This window comes from Scomber japonicus, chromosome 20 (genome assembly GCF_027409825.1).
Source record: "Scomber japonicus isolate fScoJap1 chromosome 20, fScoJap1.pri, whole genome shotgun sequence".
Classification (NCBI taxonomy): Eukaryota; Metazoa; Chordata; class Actinopteri; order Scombriformes; family Scombridae; genus Scomber; species Scomber japonicus.
In genome coordinates, this window is record NC_070597.1 from 17,420,619 (window position 1) to 17,439,142 (window position 18,524).

General features: G+C 40.4%; 5 protein-coding genes and 1 pseudogene across 6 annotated transcripts; 2 read left to right on the forward strand and 4 right to left on the reverse strand.

Annotated features, from left to right (window-relative positions):
* Window positions 1-223: 223 nt before the first annotated feature.
* Window positions 224-2,196, reverse strand: c20h8orf33 (chromosome 20 C8orf33 homolog). The gene is made up of 5 exons (XM_053341576.1): window positions 2,005-2,196; window positions 1,328-1,767; window positions 1,148-1,238; window positions 732-878; window positions 224-650 (listed from the first exon to the last, which is right to left on the reverse strand). The coding sequence occupies exons 1-5, from the start codon at window positions 2,030-2,032 to the stop codon at window positions 442-444; spliced, it is 915 nt and encodes a 304-aa protein (XP_053197551.1). The 5' UTR covers window positions 2,033-2,196; the 3' UTR covers window positions 224-441.
* Window positions 2,197-3,114: 918 nt separating this feature from the next.
* h3f3d (H3 histone, family 3D) lies at window positions 3,115-4,972 on the forward strand. Its single transcript, XM_053341336.1, has 4 exons — window positions 3,115-3,164; window positions 3,949-4,091; window positions 4,249-4,402; window positions 4,514-4,972. Exons 2-4 carry the CDS (start codon window positions 3,964-3,966, stop codon window positions 4,640-4,642), a joined length of 411 nt encoding a protein of 136 aa, XP_053197311.1. The 5' UTR covers window positions 3,115-3,164; window positions 3,949-3,963; the 3' UTR covers window positions 4,643-4,972.
* Window positions 4,973-5,482: 510 nt separating this feature from the next.
* On the reverse strand, window positions 5,483-7,437 carry LOC128381360 (protein CCSMST1). Of its 2 annotated transcripts, none has more exons than XM_053341363.1 (2): window positions 7,237-7,437; window positions 5,483-6,062 (listed from the first exon to the last, which is right to left on the reverse strand). In XM_053341363.1, the coding sequence occupies exons 1-2, from the start codon at window positions 7,323-7,325 to the stop codon at window positions 5,723-5,725; spliced, it is 429 nt and encodes a 142-aa protein (XP_053197338.1). In that variant the 5' UTR covers window positions 7,326-7,437; the 3' UTR covers window positions 5,483-5,722. The 2 variants fall into 2 exon arrangements, with proteins under 2 accessions (XP_053197338.1, XP_053197339.1); XM_053341364.1 differs by having other exon boundaries at window positions 5,483-6,059; window positions 7,237-7,432.
* Window positions 7,438-9,161: 1,724 nt separating this feature from the next.
* LOC128381702 (uncharacterized protein C7orf50 homolog) lies at window positions 9,162-18,440 on the forward strand. Its single transcript, XM_053341744.1, has 6 exons — window positions 9,162-9,207; window positions 9,522-9,668; window positions 9,776-9,877; window positions 16,124-16,344; window positions 17,257-17,338; window positions 17,740-18,440. The coding sequence occupies exons 2-6, from the start codon at window positions 9,537-9,539 to the stop codon at window positions 17,917-17,919; spliced, it is 717 nt and encodes a 238-aa protein (XP_053197719.1). The 5' UTR covers window positions 9,162-9,207; window positions 9,522-9,536; the 3' UTR covers window positions 17,920-18,440.
* On the reverse strand, window positions 10,272-11,354 carry LOC128381781 (G-protein coupled estrogen receptor 1-like; annotated as a pseudogene).
* On the reverse strand, window positions 13,359-15,360 carry LOC128381696 (uncharacterized). Its single transcript, XM_053341737.1, has 2 exons — window positions 14,955-15,360; window positions 13,359-14,614 (listed from the first exon to the last, which is right to left on the reverse strand). The coding sequence occupies exons 1-2, from the start codon at window positions 15,120-15,122 to the stop codon at window positions 13,535-13,537; spliced, it is 1,248 nt and encodes a 415-aa protein (XP_053197712.1). The 5' UTR covers window positions 15,123-15,360; the 3' UTR covers window positions 13,359-13,534.
* Window positions 18,441-18,524: the final 84 nt, after the last annotated feature.

Below are 18,524 nucleotides of genomic sequence, written 5' to 3' on the forward strand. Positions count from 1 at the left end.
ACAAAAAAAATGTTTCATGGTGTAATCAAAGGGATAAAAAAAGTCATTAGAAAATGTATCTGTGACACTAAATTGTCACCTAGATCATTCAAATGAAACAATACATGAGGGTAAAAACTCTTGTGAACTGCTCACATCTCCTGTTCACCTTCATTTTCACCTTCATTCAAAACTGCTTTATAATACAATGTTATAACCGTCCTTGTGACAGAACAATACAGACTAATATACAAAATGCTTTATTTAGAAATATGGTACAAGCAATTAAGAGTATTAGCATTGTAATAATTGTTTACTGGTTTGTCTCCCACTTTCTCCTGTACAGCTTCTGTTTTTGTGTGCTTTTTATTGTCTCCAACACAAAGCATGTCCTGCACACACAGTGAGTGGCACTTCTTTTCAACATACCGCACTCTAAAATGTTCGTCCTCGAGATACAAATCAGACAAAATTGAAGCGAAACTCTTCATTTGATGCAGTGAAGACAAAAGCTGGCGTCTCCTCCTGAGCTTTCTGCTCTGTATCCTGGGCTTCAGTTTGTTGCAGTTTTTCCTCTGAGGCTCCAGTCTCAGTGTTGACTTTGGCTCTACGGTGGAAAACAGACTTCTTTGGGGATTCCGGCAACACTTTGACCTGAGCTGATGCCAGTTCTGTTGGAAACGGAGAAATCAAGTCATTTAATGACACGCACATCGTACGAGTAACTTCTCTCCGCTGTCCCGACTACTCACCGCTCTGAATGAGTTTGAACTGCTTGCTCTTCTCTTCTTCCATTTTTTTCCTGTAATCTCCAGTCATGGCCCTCATCACCTGCCTCTTCTTGACCAGAGGAGCTTTGGAACTGCGTAGGGTCTTGAGGGCACGAGACGCCTCCTCCTCTGCAGAGAAAACAGATTGAAAGACTTCACATCAGACCACACACTCACACATTTTCTGGATCTGTACATCTTATTTGTATAATAACATTTGATCATGTGCCTTTGCAGTCACACCTCATATCAAAAGGCATAGGTAAGTGATGCTGTGGTAATTGTCTGTAACCTTTTTCCAATCACACTGTGAGTCAGACCAGATCTGATTTGCCTTCAATGTATAAACAATATAAACAAGTCTTATGCTGCGTGTGTAACATGAGCATCGCACTAACTCTGCTTTGGCGTGCCCTTCTGAGACGTCATTCCCAATTCCAGCTGCTCGATGCACCAATCCAGCTCTCTTTTTAGCTGCTCTTCAGCACTCTGAAAGAAACAGTCACATTTGGATGTCAAATTAACAGATCAAACTGAACCCACCCCGATTACTTTAAAGGAAAACGTTTCATACTGACCAGCTCTGCGTCCTCGCCTCCTTGACTCCTCTCAGCTGAACTTGGCTCCTGCTTTGCCTCAGTGTTATCTGAGCCTTTCTTCTTTCCAGATTTCTTCTTCTTCTTCTTTGTTTTTGATGCTTCGGGTGGGGAGCTAACATCCTCTAGAACTGAGGTATCGTCCTCATGGACACAGTGTGCGACGTCTGAAGCTTCTGTCGTCATCATGTCCTCTTCAGGGACAACAGGAGGGATTTGGAAGTTAAAGGCAAAAGCAGAGTCCTCTCCGGTAAAGGATATCGGGCTCTCCACTGCTTCGAGCCTGGCTGATGAAGATGATTGTTCCTCAAGTGCTGGTGAGTCTCCAGATAAGAAGTTGAATCTGAAGGTGTTGTCGCTGAGACTCCAGAGGGGATTCTCAGCTCTGCCCTCCACAGAAGAGGTGCTATTTGTTTTAATATCTGTTTAAAAATGAACACATGTATGCATATAAATATCAATACAGGACAAAACACACACTATGAAGCTTACTCTGTCCTTATTATAACAGAAACTGTGAGACATCAATGAAGAGAGAAACCATTTCTTCTAATTAAACAACTTAAATTCACAATCTTTCCCTAAAATGCAGTGAATCAAAGACCAACACTGCCGTGCAATAGCCTACCTATAATTAAGTGCTTTAAGTAATAATGTACCTATAAACATCAGCCTCTGCTCGGCCATGCTGACTCCTCTGTGATGCACGTTTTGTTTCTTAGCTGAAAGACGACTGAACTATTTATAAAAGCCTCATTCTTCTCAGATAAATGTCCGCGAAATACGAACCGATATTTTTCAAATACGTTTTCATTTCTCGGTTTCCATGAAAATCATGTTGTTCAGAAACTTACCACCGGAGTCACATGAGAAAAAAGTCCGTCTGGTAACATTTCCCCCAAACTGTTCGTTCCGCTTGGTGGTTTAAAAACCCAATTTGAAATATGAAATGAAATAGGACATAATAATGGAATTAAAAAAAGGTGGTGAATTCAAAGTGATGACACCAAACCGTAAACAAGGTAAACACAATTCCATTGATTAGAAAAAGGCTGTTATTAATATTAAAAGAATAAACTAGCAACACGCGCCTTAAATACAATGTCATTAGATGATAAGTCAGAAATTTAACAAATGTAACTTGTGGTGACGTCATCATTTAGTCGTGTGTTACTTGGGACATGTCTAGACAGAGAAATCAGCTGATTTAGTTACAGACAGTTGTTATAGGGGCTATAGGGGATCTTTATAAATGGTCAGATTCACGCCACATATTGTTTTCATGAACTTAAACTTAATTTCCCACTTAGGTTTGTGTAGTATTTGTGCAACTGCATTTCCAGGATGGTTATGGCGCCAATATATACTCCATTCATCAGCCCATGTGTCCATATATTGTTCCATAGGAAATCTGCTGTTATCAAACTGGAAAGGGATGTGATCACGAAGAAAAAAACATATCTTAATAGACAGTCATGTGGAAAAATTCCCAGGATTTAGAGCCATAAACTGGCGCCATTCTTTGTCCAGAAATGGGTTCAGTTTCATGAATGAAAGAAAACACATCTCCAAATTCTGGAGCCAAAAAGTAGAGTAGACGCTCTCATTCTTTTTTCAAACGGAGAGGCATAGATCCCACCTTTTTTCTTCGACCAATAAGATTCCACCAGGGTTTGCGTATGGACCAATCCTGAAGGCTCATAGGCGGGACTTCATGCGCCTCTCCTCTCATGCTATAAATACCTCCGCCTGCCGCTTTCGGTCATAATAGTCTACACACGGAGAAGGTTATTAGTGTCCCGGGAAAGAAGCATAAAAGGTAATGTGAGAGCGCTAACGGTTATTATGAATATAATACTTTTATTACAAAGTTTGTCATTTGCTACATTGTTAATACATCTTGGTTTTCGGGTCTTTAAAAACGGCTTAAATCTGATTTATAACGTTAACCGGCGGTCAGTTGACAACAACACGGTGTGAACGCGCCATAGCCAGTTAGCTATCAGCTATATTTCAGGCAGGTACCCGGAAAAAACAGTTTATGACAATCACGTGTGAACAGAGAGTTAGCTTGACATATGTGGTCGGATTAAGAATCGGTTTGGAGGTAAAATGTATCTTTAAAAATATTGTAAACCTCTTGTGGCGGCTAGCTGGCGCCATTTTGCAACCGTCCATGCTAGCTTCAAATTAGCTCGCTAACAACGAGCCAGGAAACGTGTGTGTCCTCTGTAGCTTAATGGTGGCGGTGCTACGGGGAGATTTGTACTCGATATGTCGTTTAAACTAAAACTACCCTTGTTACGATAGAGGAAATATTTTTTTTATACCTCCCTGACGTGTAACCTCCCCTGTATAAAATGAGTTCCGCTCATGTTACCGCGTTTTCTACACGGGGCATCAGTAACTTGCATTTAAAGCATTTCAAATATAAACATTTATTGAGAATGTGACTGATCTGCGTGCCGTCAACAGAACTGATACCGTGTGTACTTCTCTTAAGCGATCAGTCAGCCCTGGAAAAATGCTATACTGAGGGTAGTTTGGTAATGAAAAGTAATTTGTTGTTGACCTAGTCTCTTTGTTTGTTTGTTTTTTTTCAGAGCAGTAAGTGAAATATGGCTCGTACCAAGCAGACCGCTCGTAAATCCACCGGAGGAAAGGCGCCGAGGAAGCAGCTGGCCACCAAAGCTGCCAGGAAAAGCGCGCCCTCCACAGGGGGAGTGAAGAAGCCCCACAGATACAGGTACATATGGTCACAAGTTATCACAATTCTCTTTTAGTGGTGCAGGGATGTAAAGTTTTGGTGTGGATTGTTCCACTTGATATCTCTAATCCTACACTGACAACAGTGCACATTTATGTGGTTCGGGGGTCCTAACAAGGCTATCTGTTGTTTTTAGGCCTGGTACTGTTGCTCTGCGTGAGATCCGTCGGTACCAGAAGTCCACTGAGCTGCTGATCAGGAAGCTGCCTTTCCAGCGTCTTGTCAGGGAAATCGCTCAGGATTTCAAGACAGATCTGCGTTTCCAGAGTGCAGCTATTGGTGCTCTGCAGGTGAGATATCACTTTTTTTCTTACTTGGTTGGTTTACGGAGTTAAAGGTTGTTCTGCTCTGGGTTTGTTTGTTTTAGAAGTAAAATTGTTTTCCTTATCCACCAAATGTAGGAAGCCAGTGAGGCATACTTGGTCGGACTGTTTGAGGACACCAACCTGTGCGCTATCCATGCAAAGCGGGTCACCATCATGCCTAAGGACATTCAACTGGCCAGGCGAATTAGAGGAGAGCGTGCATAAATGATTGGATTTTCTTTTTAGTGGGGGGGTGGGAGGGGTTGGGACTGACAGGGGTTTGTTTTGTAAATCTTGAACTATTACCAGCATGTGTACCACCTAATTTGCCATTTGTTTTAGGCAATTTTTTTACTTAATTTCAATTCATTTCACTCTTCACTTCCTCAACTGTCCTCTCACTGTAGAATAGAGCTTCATATCTGTGTAAATGCTGAAACAAATGTTCCACTGCCTTTCTCAGGTTTGCAAATCTATTTTAGAGTCTGTACCTTTTTAATCCTGTGTGCATGTCATAGGGTTTCTTGTGCTGTAAATAAACTATCCGCTACCTCATACTGTAATTCCTGTTATTTATTTTTATTTTTTTTGGGGGGGTGTTTAAGTGTTTGTTTTTACACCAAGATAATACTGAAGGCAGTCATTCAAGTAACTGACTGTACTTGATTGAAGTTTAGCAGTTTCTCAATGTTCATCTTTTTATTAATCATGCTTTCAGTTCAGTATTTTTCCACAAACCACATTAACAGGCCAGTTACAAACTATACCTGTGATTTCATGACACCTCAAACTTGGATTAGTCAAGTTGACAGTTGCAAATTGATCTTGTGCTCTGCATTACAAAAGTAAAGTCCCAAACAGTGCAACAACTACTGCAACTTGTATGAGTCAGGTTGTCAGTTCCTCAATGTACACATTGCAAACAGCACTTTTCACAACACTGATCACGTCATGTAAGCCAGGTTGAATAAAATGTACTGATTTAATACTGTACTGGGTCTCATGTAAATTGTATTATAATATATTTACTACATACTGTATGAAGGCAAAATAAAACCAAGCTGCTCCATCAAAGGCATTTTAATTCACAATTTCTGATCAAACTTGAAGGCAAAGCATGGCCAAACAATCTAACTCATATTTTTGACTGGCAAAAAAGTTTCTGTAGCACTGGACGGCATCAGTACTGCACCTTCAGTGCTATTCAAGATAATGTTTTGATGCAAAAACATATGCTGCACACTACTGAAAACACATTTGACAATAAATATAACCTAGAAAATATACATCTGAGACCCGCGTCCGTTAGCTCGGCTTATCTTCATCTTGCTCCTTCTCTTCATCTGGAAGCAGTCCAGGTAAATGTTCATACAACTTCTTTTCCAGCTGTCCATCAACATCAGACTCCCCTCTCAGCACGCACCACAGGAGGAAGCAGACACCTATCAGGCTGAGGGGGAGCACGTTGAACCCCTGTCGCTTATGGTGGCTCCCCATGGTACGGTCTACTTTCCATGTCCTGTGGCTGGCTTTACTGGTGGAGAACTTGATGGGTTCATTATTCACCTCCCCATTATCCGTGGAGTTTTTGGACCGGGCCGGCCTCTGACAGCTCAACGTTAGGGGCCGCACACTGTTCAGTCTGCTGGTGAAGAACAATCACTTTTATTCACTAAAGTATTTTCATTTTGGAGTCTTTACAGTGAGAAAAAAAGATATACAAATGAATAAAATGATCAGAAAAAAGGAAGTACATTCTATATTCCATTCAATAAAAGGACCACATTTTTTGGGGAAAAGATTGATTTTCTTTCAGTGATAATCCACATGAAGGAGCAGTTTGTTGTATTAAAAAAACATCTTAGCTAATTACTGGACAATGGTAGTTCAGTCCAGGGGCGATTCCAGGATCAGACCTTTAGTGGGGCTCAGCTCCTAATGAGAATATGACATACAACGCCCTGCTATATAATTCATTTAACTAAATAACATAAATTACATCAATCCATAGTAAAGTGGTCTACTATAGTGTATAATAATAATGGCTCGCAAAATAATTTAAGTTGTATAAAATAATTTTTAGGGTAAAAAAATACAAAAATAATTCATTTTTAGGGGTGCTGAGACCAAATTTAGGGATAAAAAGGGTCTAAAATCGCCACTGGTTCAGTGTATGATGTCCTCAGTATGGTACACACATCAGCCTGTCATCACACAGGTTTACCTTCATTACTGCTAATATCATACAGGTGGATAACAGTCAGGAAATCAAATAAAGTTAAACAGATCCAAGTAGTAAAAGATAGATTCATAAATAAAAAAAGCTCAAATGAAAGCCAGATTAAAAAGGTATGTCTTAAATTTGCTTTTAAAACCATCAACACTCTCTGCTACCCTCTGGTATCAGGAAGGTGGTTCCAGAGACAGTAATACAATGATGCCTCTCTGTGGGTTTTTGTGTCCAGTGAAGTGAAAAGTGTGGAAAGTGTTTCTGAGCTCAATGAAAATCTGACTTTAACGCCTACGAGCTGGATTTGTGATATCACGACTGGTCTGGAGCCAACCCTGGTTTAATATTCAACTTATTATACAATTGTGAAACATCCAGTGGACTTACACTGAGTATTGACTTAACAGTGAGGAGGGGGACATATCGTGTCCCTTAGTTCAACTTTAAGATGAAATATGTTTGAATAGTCATAGATTCTAGGATTTGTATTGAGGGAGGAGTTTTACCATTTACTGTTGGGAGTAGAGTAAAACACTGTCATTGAGCCACATGCTAACAACCAGCTCATCACACATTTATACACACTCACCTCAAGGCTGTGCTGATGTCATTAATGAAAACCCCCCGACTGAAAGCGACCCGGTTCAGACTCTTGAAAACTCGTCCTGCTGCAGACATGTCGGACCTCTTCTCATCTTAGGACACCCGACTTTAGGTCAAAGCTGAGGCTGAAGTTTGCTTATCCAACGCTGTCTCTCGTTAGGTCATGTAATATCTTTGTGTAACCGCGAATTCCCCCCGATGCACCGCATCTACTCAACAATGGTTCCGACCTTGTCACTAAAATAGACTGTGCCTGACTTATTTTGGTATTTATAGCAGGGGCTGACCAGGGGGGTGGCTTTTGGTGCTGCATCCTGAATGTTTTGTCAAAAAAAAAAATAATAATAATAATTAAAAAAAAATCTGATTAAAGTCACTTTTTATGAACAGTGACTTTAACCAGCTGCTGACTGGATCTAAGTGAGTTTATAACAATTGTGATTAAGAGTGAAACTTCTGAAGGCAATTAATTTGAGGCAGTGTTACAGAGTGTAATGCAATTAAAATGAGTGTCATTTGTTTTTCTTTTGATCTAATCTCTTATTGTTATTTATTTATTTCTATGTGCATTGTTTTTGTAAAATTATTAATAATGACCAAAATAAATCACTACTACTAATGTTTGCAGTAGTCATACAATTCAGTAAAATTCAATTCTGTGCATGTCAAAAATTGGCCCTGGCTCTGACCCCCAATCCTGATTGATACTATACGATAGCGATGGTTTCAAGAGGTTTCTGTGTTTATTAAAGTTACATTTATGGCTGTTTTTGCTTTATTGTACAAACATGTTCTGTTTGTTTATTTGTTTTTTAAGTACAACAGGATGAATGAGATCATATTATATTCTATGTGTTGGTAAATTGTCTTTCTTGTTACACTTGTAACGCCATAGTTTTTAAAAATGTTTTTGTATAGCTTTTGTATGTATTTGTCTGTATTTGTTTACTCTAGTTGAGACTAGAGACTAGTTTTTATGTTGTATGTCTCACCATAGGAGGGTCACACGACAAGCCCTTATTGGTTTTATTGGCTCCTTCTGCACATTTCTCTTTTGTTAGTTATTGTTTTCTTTTCTTAATCTAAAGAAAATATGCATGTATAACTTGTTTGTATTATGTATTTTTTCTTTATGTGCAATGAATAAACATAAATATAATGAGAAACAAGTTTACATCACCAATCTTATTATTTTAGCTAAGTGTCATATTCATAAATGTAGGTTTGCCAACAAACAGTTTTTGTTAAATAATGTGAACAGCATTTACAGACTATTACATTTTGTAGAAGCCTATAAAACTGTCATTTGATCGAAACATTTAGTAGCTGTTCTGGAGCTTTTGATCATATCGCATGATCCTCATTACAGAAAGAGTTTCCATAGTTTTCAAACAAATGGAAAGTAGATGTTCAAATTTCTTTTTTTCCCTATGCTTCTAAACGCACCTTAACGTAAAATAGTTGATTTCAAGGTCAAGAATACATTTTGAACCTCAATGTCATATCAATTTTAATTTTTGTTTTCATTTTTTCATTAAAAAACACATTGGACTCTGTTATTGCAGATCTCATCACCCTGATTTATTTGTGTATTCCTTTACACTGTGACAAAATCCATACCATAACCTAATACCATTAGGTTCCAAAGATAAACATTACTTATCTGCATGTTATGATATTCATCTGTTAAATAAACTAATAAATTAATGTAAAAGCAGTTAAAACTGCGACAGTAATAACTGAATAAGTGAATCATTTGACAGTGTTTCTCTACCAGAGATGCTGAAGGCGTCAGTAGTTTTCTCACCGAGGTTCTTTGAATCACTCACCTCCTTCATTGACCAATCAGAAAATAGGAAAAGAAATTTGTCCAATGACGCTTCGCTAGGGCGACGTTACTTCCTGGTTGAGATCCCATGCTTGTTGATGTGTGCTTCAGTACACGTTCCTCTCTCATGTAAGTTTATTGAACATTTTAAACATTAAGAACATTAGGGAAAACAAAGGAATAGATAAAAGTAAAGTAAAGTCGGTGATGAAGGCTTAGAGGTTAAGATATTTTATATGTGGCGAGTGGGATTTAGTTTAAGGTTGCCTGAGAATCTCAACAGTCCCCTCTCCCGGGAATAAAGTCAAAATTCAAGCAAATTTAAGTGTTTACCATCAAATATTGAATTGTAGTGGTGGTCAAGGTCTTAAGAAATACCCCCCTGTGTGTGTATATCTGTCTATCTATCTCTTATTAACATGCTCACTTGGTTTGGTTTGTAGCACTTCAGTTACATCATGGCCAAAGACAAATCCTTGAAATCAGAAACTCCTAAAAGGAAAAAGTTGTGCTCAAATGACAGTGAAGCTCATGTGGAGGAAATGAAGGAGAGCAAAGAGAAAAAGAAGAGAAAACGGATGGATGTAGAGGTGAGTAGAACAATAAATCTCCTCTTTACTCTTACCACCATTTTTTGTCACAACATAACCAAAAATCACTCATCAAAAAATGAATCTGTTTGTTTTATCTCACCTAGGAGGCTCCAGCTCAGATCCCTCAAGGAACTATTGATGTGGATGTTAAAAAAACGAAAAAGGACAAGAAACGCAAAAAGAAACAAATGACAGAGCAAACTGAGGTAAGGATGCTGATATTTACTAAAAAGCACACTGCATTTCATGTTTGTAGTCTCTGTGAGCAGCCAGCTGAAATCAGACTATTGATATCTGTCGCTCCACACAGAAAACTCTTTGGTGATAGTCTAGTCTCTTACATCACATGTTTTATTGTGCCTTATAAACAAGGTGTTTAAAGGTCCTGACAAACACAGTCTGTTATTCAAGCCATAAAAATTCCAGACCATGAGAGCTGACACTGCATTCCTACAACTAAGATTTTTATGCTCACTTAAATGACATCAGTTGGTCTGATGTTATAATCCAGATGGCATTTGTTGTCATATGTACCTGAAATGTAATTGATCACTTGAGATAATCCTGCAAAAGTAATTGATCCCACATTTCCAATAAGCTCTATGCATGAAGCTTGAATAAATGATTCACCCGAAGAGTTTTCACAACAGTAGGAGTGCTGCAGCTCGTAGGTTTTACACTGATAATAACAGTCTTTACACTCCTGGCACAGATATAATGTTATCTAATATCTGTGTGACCTACTAAATGGGGTTGGTTTTTATTTGAGGGGGACATAACAGTATTAGGGAGGATGTCAGAGCTTGAATGTTTGGCCCAGATTGCTGCTCCACATGTTGCATGTCTGCATGAGTTTGCAGCAGGCTGATAGATGAGGTTTTCTGAGGCTGACTGTTTAATTTTGGTCCATCTGGTCCTCTGCTGGAGAAAAATCTTCAGTTTCTCCTGAAAGTTCTCTCCAAGGAAACTGTTGATGAGCGGGGTCAGGCAGCTGTTGGAGAAGGCTGCCAGCCTGACCTGTCAGTGGGTAGTCCTGCCGCAGCGAAACACTTTCAAACACATTTTCTGGGAGCCAGCATAGGAAGAAGATGTACACCAGTGCAGAGATCATCCACAGGGCGTTCTGCCTGCGAGGCCTCTGCTGCTGATCCCTCTGGCTGTGCTTGAACACCCGTGTTATACTTTAGTGTAGTGGAGCTCCCCAATGTGCTGTGCTTGAGCGATCGCAAAGGGGAGCACGGTGAGTAAAGACGAGGACACCCAGATGAGGCAGCAGCTGAGTCGTGCACGCGGCATGCTGCGACCCATGCAGCCAGTCAGCCAGATGAACCTGTCGAAGCTCATCCAGGTTAAGAAGAAGACGCTGCTGTACATGTTGACCTGCTGGAAAAGGACCATGAAGGTGCAGAGGCTGGCCCTCTCATAGTAGCCCTGCTTCAGGTTGAACACCTCGATCAGAGAGTCGGCCACAAGGGCGAGGTTAGCTGAAGCCAGGCTCACATAGCACAGGTCCGGGGCTGTCAGGTGGCCCCTGTGGTCCAGGTTGACAACAAGTATGAGGATGTTCCCAAAGAAGCCATCAGGGAACAGGAATATTGTGTAGAGGCTGGAAAGGAAGAGGCTGATGGTGTACAGCTTGTGACTCTCTGAAGCTGCCTGCAGGAAATCTGAAACAACTGTCATTCAGTGTGACAGAGAACTTATTCTCAGTTATGACTTTATTGTCCACATACATTATCATGACTATGTCACACTTTTGTGATGAGCTGGTAGTAGCAGTACCATAGTTCTTATTTTTCCAAGGGTTTTTAGACTGTGAGAAGATGACAGTGCCATCTGTTTCCTCTTTCTGAGCGGTGGTCCTCTTAGATGGAGAGAAAAGTTGATGCCCACTCTTTCTCTGGACAGTTACTCCAGAAACTGTGTCCAGCTTCTTAAGAGCTGAATGTAGTGTTTAAGAATACACTTCCTGTATGCAGAGGTTTTGTTCACAATTTAAATTGATGACATTTATTTGGAGCTCAAATCAAACCAAGGACCTTTTGTTGCATATTGGTCCCAATTTCTCTCTTTCTCTCCTTGTTTCCTCTCATTTGTCTGTTTGATTAGATTTTTTAGTTTTTATCTCTTGAATCCTTTATTTGATGTACTTATCCTTAATTGATCGATGTCTTTTGTCCTGTATCTCTATTATTTAGTTATTCTTAGCATCACTGTAAATTAGGGCCAGCCTTCAAAGATTGAGTTTAAATAAAGTTAATATAAATATATTTCTTCACTCTCAACTATCTAATGAAGGCAAAATATGCAACAAAAAAAGTGGCAGTAGTTACGTTGTAGCTTTCTACTACTAGCTATAAGACACAACTACACATTTAGTTTCATAATGAGCTGTGATTAGCACTGAAAACTTGAACATAAAACACTTACTTTTGTTGCACAGCCATCCGTCTAATCCCTTTGGTAGTGACTATGAAAGCTGATGTCCTAGTAAAGGAAGTGGTGGTGACACCCACCTCTTACATCAAGGAACACACACATACACACACATACACACACACACACACACACACACACACACACACACACACACACACACACACACACACACACACACAATGCAGGTGCACACACATAAACGAGATCTTTTAACCAAATATTAAGTTTTCTTCATGATCCCTTCACTACAGTTTATTAATGGTATGGTAAGAAGACATATTGAACAGCCTCTGTACATTTTCATATGACTTTAGGTCATGAATAATTATATCAGGGCATGGAGCTAAACTGTCAACACTTGCATGAAGTGTGTCAGCACAATCATGACTGTCAATGTTAAAATACATAAATATGGGAGTCTCTTGGTTTTTGGCAACAGCAGACTAACAGTATGTTTACAATAAACAAGATGAAGGACAGTCATTGATAGAGGCTGAACAGACTAAACGTTGATTTCTTTTACAGCATCTTTGCTTTTTATTTTAGTTGGCTGTTAGAGACTGTAGATGAATCTTGTGTTAGTGTTGTGCATCGCTTTTTGAATCATTTTGTGACTTTTGGATTTTATTAAATGGAGTAACACATATGAAAGTTAAACTATTGCAGCTGTGATTTTACACAGTGTGAATCAGGTCTGATATTTCTCATGATGCCAAACTCTTATGTAACCCAGCTCCCGTCCTAGTTTTCCTTCTGGTCCCTGATGTAGGGCCAGTCCATGCTGGCAGTTATTCCTAGAAAAAGGTGCTCATCACTTTCTTGAAAGGAGCTGGGGAGTTCAGAGTATCTCTCCTCTGGTTTGATTTGATTATTTAACAGCTTTTATAAAATAACACTTTGACACATTTTGACACTTTTGGCATTTGAACAGCTGGACTGATATTAGATTCTGACTCCTATGTTCCTACAATTAATGTTTCCTATGTGGCATTCCGGGAGTTGCAGATATTTTTCCAGGCAATTTGTCTAAATGGGCTTTTATGTAAGTCATGTTTGTGAGTGTGATTCTGAGAAGAGAGGTGTGACTAAGAGCAGGTTCACATGATGTATAAAATCTCACACACTATTATTCATAGCTGTTCATGTAAATAAATATAACGTCACAGTAACGACTTCATCAACATTTTTTGCGAAATTCTGCACTTTTATTTTTTTTGTTAAATAATATACAAAAAATACATTTGGGGAAAAATAGCTTATAGCTTGTGCATTTTCAGTTACTGGCGATGCTAGACAAAACAATACATTTATGTTTTAAGAAAAAATGATATAGGCATTTGTAGGTGATGAACAGCAAAAGCATTTTAGAAGTTGATGAGATGCATCATCAAGAGTTTTGTCCTCGCAGAGAGAGTTTGTTTCCTCTATGACTCAATATCCTGTAGAGTGTCTGTGATTTCAATTTGGGGAGTTATGATGTTCCTGTTGGGCTGCGTGCGCCCTGGGCTTCGACAGCACTCCTTCAGTTGCCTAAACACTCTGTGGAGACTCTCTCGACATGGCCTATGCATGAACAGCACGAGCAGTAGGCTGGCGCTGCTTCCTGAGAAGAATACAAACTCTGCCACTCTCAGAAACACCCGCTTATTGACGCCCACTGACTGTAGCTGGGCTTCTCTTACCAGCACCACTCGGTAGAAGAGCTGGCAGAAAAACATCACTGCAGTGACTGTCAGGAAGACGGGACCTGCCTCAGACCCGGAGAGGAAGCGTCCTTTAGATTTCCACTGCCGGATGCATCCACATATGAGAAGACCCAGCTGGAGAGTGTAGGGAATCAGAAGACCCAGAAACATCTTAGCTGCTGCATACGCAGCACCAGGATGGACCCCATCCATGAAACACTCGCCATGAACTTTCAACCCATTGTTCGGTCCTCGAATCCCGGCCAGCACCAGAGCGATCACAACAGAGATCAGGATCACCAGAGCAGCACAGACCCCAGGCTTCCTCAGCAGGGCATGGGACGGTGGATCAAGCGTTAGGACGTAAGCCATGAGCACTAAGACAAACAGGCCACATAGACAAGCTGTGTTGATCGTGAAGGAGAGCGCGGCACAGCCCAAAGCTGTGGTACAAAGGTATTTAGGTCGGTGGGCCACGGCGTAGAGAGAGAGAAGAAGGAGCAGCAGCTGGATGCCACAGAAGGCCCAGAGCAGGCAGTCGAGCCAGGCCAGCTCTCTGTGAGCTCTGTAGGACTGGATGAAGCTGTAGAGCAGGAAGCAGCCGGCGATGAAACCCAGAGCTGCAAAGATGCCGTAGACATAGTTTGCTCTGGAGATGATGTCATTGGCTGCTATTACTTCTAATGCAGAGGTGGAGGTGGCTGTTGAAGTGAGGTTGGAGGAGAGTGTTGAAGTGAAGTTGACCATAGTGCTGGAAATGTTGAATGACGTTGGTGTGGTGCTCATCTCAGTGGGGGACGAATTTTCGGTTTGATTCGCCTGGAAAACAAAAGAGAATACACCCACTGGTGAAATCCTGCCCTTCTCAGCAAACATCACTCCTTCAGGGATAAACAGCAGTCTAGTCAACTCATCAGAAAGGTTCAGTAAGTACGGGTAGCTTGCATAACCTGCTGATCCTTCTTGAATGAACTCATTATAACAGAAATGCTGGAGGTTATTGCTCCGGATCAGAAAAGTTCATGCACAGAAGAAGTAAAAGAAAGTTAGTTCTTTTTTTTCTTTTTTCTTTTTTTACAGCCACATGTCCCTGTTGGCCTCTTTGTCTGCACCCCTTTGAGGAACTGCCTGCTCAGTGAAAACACATGTTTCCACTTACCATTTTTTTTTTGCTTTCGTCACCCTCTCGTCTCTTGTTTGTATCTACCAGCCCGACGCTGCCGACTGACTCAAAGCCAAAAGCTCTGAAAAGTGATGGATGTCGCGTGGACACAACTGCTCGCTCTGAAGGGCGTTTATGCTTCTGTGGGCTATACCCTACCAGCATACTTTCAGAATGACTTCGTGGCCATGTGATCAAAATCTCTTCCCTCCCTCTTTATTCATCACCGTGCAGGGTGAGGTCCGTTATACCAGAGAGCATACTATGTCCTTTGTTTAACTTCCCCCTAGAGTCAAATGCAACCTATATAAGTTGCGCCCACAGCTAAAAACATTGCTTTAATATGATTAGGCAATTCTCTTCAATGTTGGCCTTTTGCCAAGCATCAATTTTTCTACAGATTCATGTGGAGATAAATACTCAATTTCCCTTACAAAGTGAAAATATCACATTTTATCTTTATATCTCTAAGTGTCTGCCAGCAAAGTGTCCCAATCATAAGTTTTGCTGTCATAATCCATCTTATTTAAAACTTCACCCACAGGACACCTGCTTATTAATGCTTTATGTATGAATTGCCCCCATCCACCCACTCCCCCCAAAAAAAACAGAGTGAACAGATGGTTATTTTTAAACAGTGAAACACACGCTGTGGACAGCAGTGCTTCGAATGCAGCATTAGAAGGGATGTTGTGCACCACAGAAAACTTCACCGCACATCAACAAGGTTTGCAACGCTGATCTTATAATGTTTTAGATACAGGAAACGTCCTCTTTCACAGCAGTGCAACAGGAAGTGATCCAAACGCAAAGTGCACTCATCTTTCACTTGTCTTTAACACTGCAACACAAAAAAACAACAAACACATCAGTTTTGCTGTCAGTAGAAATCCAACTTCATCTTAAGAAGCTTATAAAAAAGAAACCTTAAATAAGTGAGGCAGGAAACTGTAAAAAAAGGATTGGCAGGAAGTAGCAGTCAATGTACACAAATATGAAATAATTGTTCTAACTCTGTCTTATAGTTCAATCACAATCAGTGTGAGTTATTTATAGATGTTTAGTAAAGATTTAACATGAACACTGTAGATGATAAGAGTCTACAGAGGAAGGTCTGCTACTGTAGATAACTCACACAAGCTTTTTGTTATGTGTTGGTGCGACAGATTTCAGATCCACCCAGTCTCCATGCAGGGAAACAGGAGACGGAGGGAGTGGAGGGAGAGGAGGACTTGAGCCCCGAGGAGCGGCGGGTCATGGAGAGGAAGATGAAGAAGATCCTGAAAAAGGAGGAGAAGAAGAGGCTTAAAGATGAGGGGAAGACTGAGGCAAAAGCTGAGACGCCTGTATCCACTGCATCTCAGCAGGCCTTAGATTACCTCACCTGGTAAGCACCACGCTCATTCTAGATAGAACAGGTGGATCGGCATGTCGGTTTCCTGCACATCACGTCATCACTATTCATACACAGGTCCAAAGCAGCTTCATTTCGGTGTCCACACATAAATGTAGATAAAAGATTAATGCTGGTTCACAAGAAGATATAAAATAAACCAATGCACACATGAGCAGTGTAATGTAATCACCCTTAAAATAAATACTATTTTGAGAATGTGTCCGAAAGGTGTTGATTCAGCTCTGTGGTCATTTTGTGGTGATTGATTTAAATGATATTGTAAAGGGGAAGTCCACTGAAACAACACGTAAAGTTCAGCTTAGTCATAAGGAGCAGTCAGTGGAAACAGCCTCTGATTACTGTCTAAAGGCTGAAAAAAAGGGACAATGTTATCAGGGGCGTTTTGTCTTATCTCCATTTCAAACAAAAACTTCATCACAAAGACTGTGTTGGGTCTCTGAGTCTTAAAGATGTTTGTGTTTACCAGTAATCAGGATCTATAGTTACATTATGGGAAGCGTCTGTACTTTTGTCTGTACTTTTTCTAATCTGCCTGTTGTGACTTACAAAACTTTATAAAAGTGTGTGTGTGTGGGAGGGGTTGGTTATTGTTTCCTCCTCTTTACAATGTCCAAACTTTTGACTATTACTGTATAGGAGGAAAAAGCACCATGAACAATACAAAACAAACCACGATGAGATCATTGAGTGGAATCAACACCTTTTATGACAATTTCTTAAGAGAGGTCCAGCATTAGAAGCTTCAGAAATTTATTTGTTGCAGGATATTGTTCTGGGTGGTCTCTTCCTCTCTCAACCATGCTACGTGTGTGTTGTGGGTGGTTAACGTCATATTGTAGCCCATTCCTCCAACTTCTGTTTGATCTGTGTCTGTCTATGCAGCTGGGCTACAAATCGCACAGAGTGGAAGTTCCAGAAGACCAGGCAGACGTGGTTACTGCAGCACATGTTTGACTCTGAAACAGTAAGTTCAACCTGCGTGGCCATTTCATGGGGGGGGATTTTTCCTCAGCTGAGGTTTAGAGGAGAAGAGGTGTTAACCTCAGTGCTATAGTTCATCTTTCTGTATGTTTGGTTAGTTTACGTTACGCCCACTCCCTAATTACCATGCAAAAAGGCTCCCTGACACGTTTAACTTTTTTTCTGAAGTAAGGCTTAACTAAGGTAAATCCACAAAGTCATCGTCAGTAGTTCTTATTTCGTTCATGTATTATTTGTCATTTTGACACAACCAATATTTATGAAGTACCCTAAAAATACATTGATGTGTCCTTTTAGAATGACCATATCTTTGATTTACAGGATATATTCGTTACTACCCATTACTATTTATGTATTTACTTACTTTACTTAATACATTTTCAGGTTCCAGATGAGAAGTTCTCCATATTGCTTGAGTACCTGGAGGGGCTCCGTGGAGCAGCGAAGGACACCACAGTGCAGAAGGCCTTAGCCCTAGTCCAAGAGTCAGGACAAGCCCCAGAGGACAAAATTGTCCAGCAGAGGGCGCACAGAGCCAGAGAAGTTATCCAGCTGCTCTCCTGATCTTCCACTACGCATCCAGCAGAAAAAGACTGAACCATCAGTGGACTTAAAGTTTGTCCTGATCTCAGCCTTGGACTTAAATAGTTGTCTTATATGTTTTATTTCGGATCAGTCCATTAGGGATAGGAGGGGTTTTGATGATATCACCAGAGTTGGACATGTATTTTGTATGTACATGTCTCTGTAGCTAAACAATTATTGTGTGTACTGTTGCAGTCTTGCCCCCCCCCCCCCAAAAAAAACCTCCCAAAACATATAAAGTATTACATTTTACAAGTTGCAATTCTTTGACAAGTTACACCTGCAGCACAGGGGTGTTTATGAAGCACAATATTTGACTTTCTTTACTTTCTCTGACTCCAAATATTAAGTAATCAGAAGACATTGTCCAGTTTCACCAGTATGGAGAGGAGAGATATAACTCCCCACAGATGAAACAGAAAGGAGAGAGACTGTTGGAGTTAAAAGTCTCAGGAATGTTTGTACTCTAGACATGTTTGTGCACGTCAAGGCCCATCACCTGTGAAGTCACTCATGAGAGTAACTTTTCTCATACACTCAAGATATAATAATGATAAAAAATACCAAAAGATTATTTCCAACTG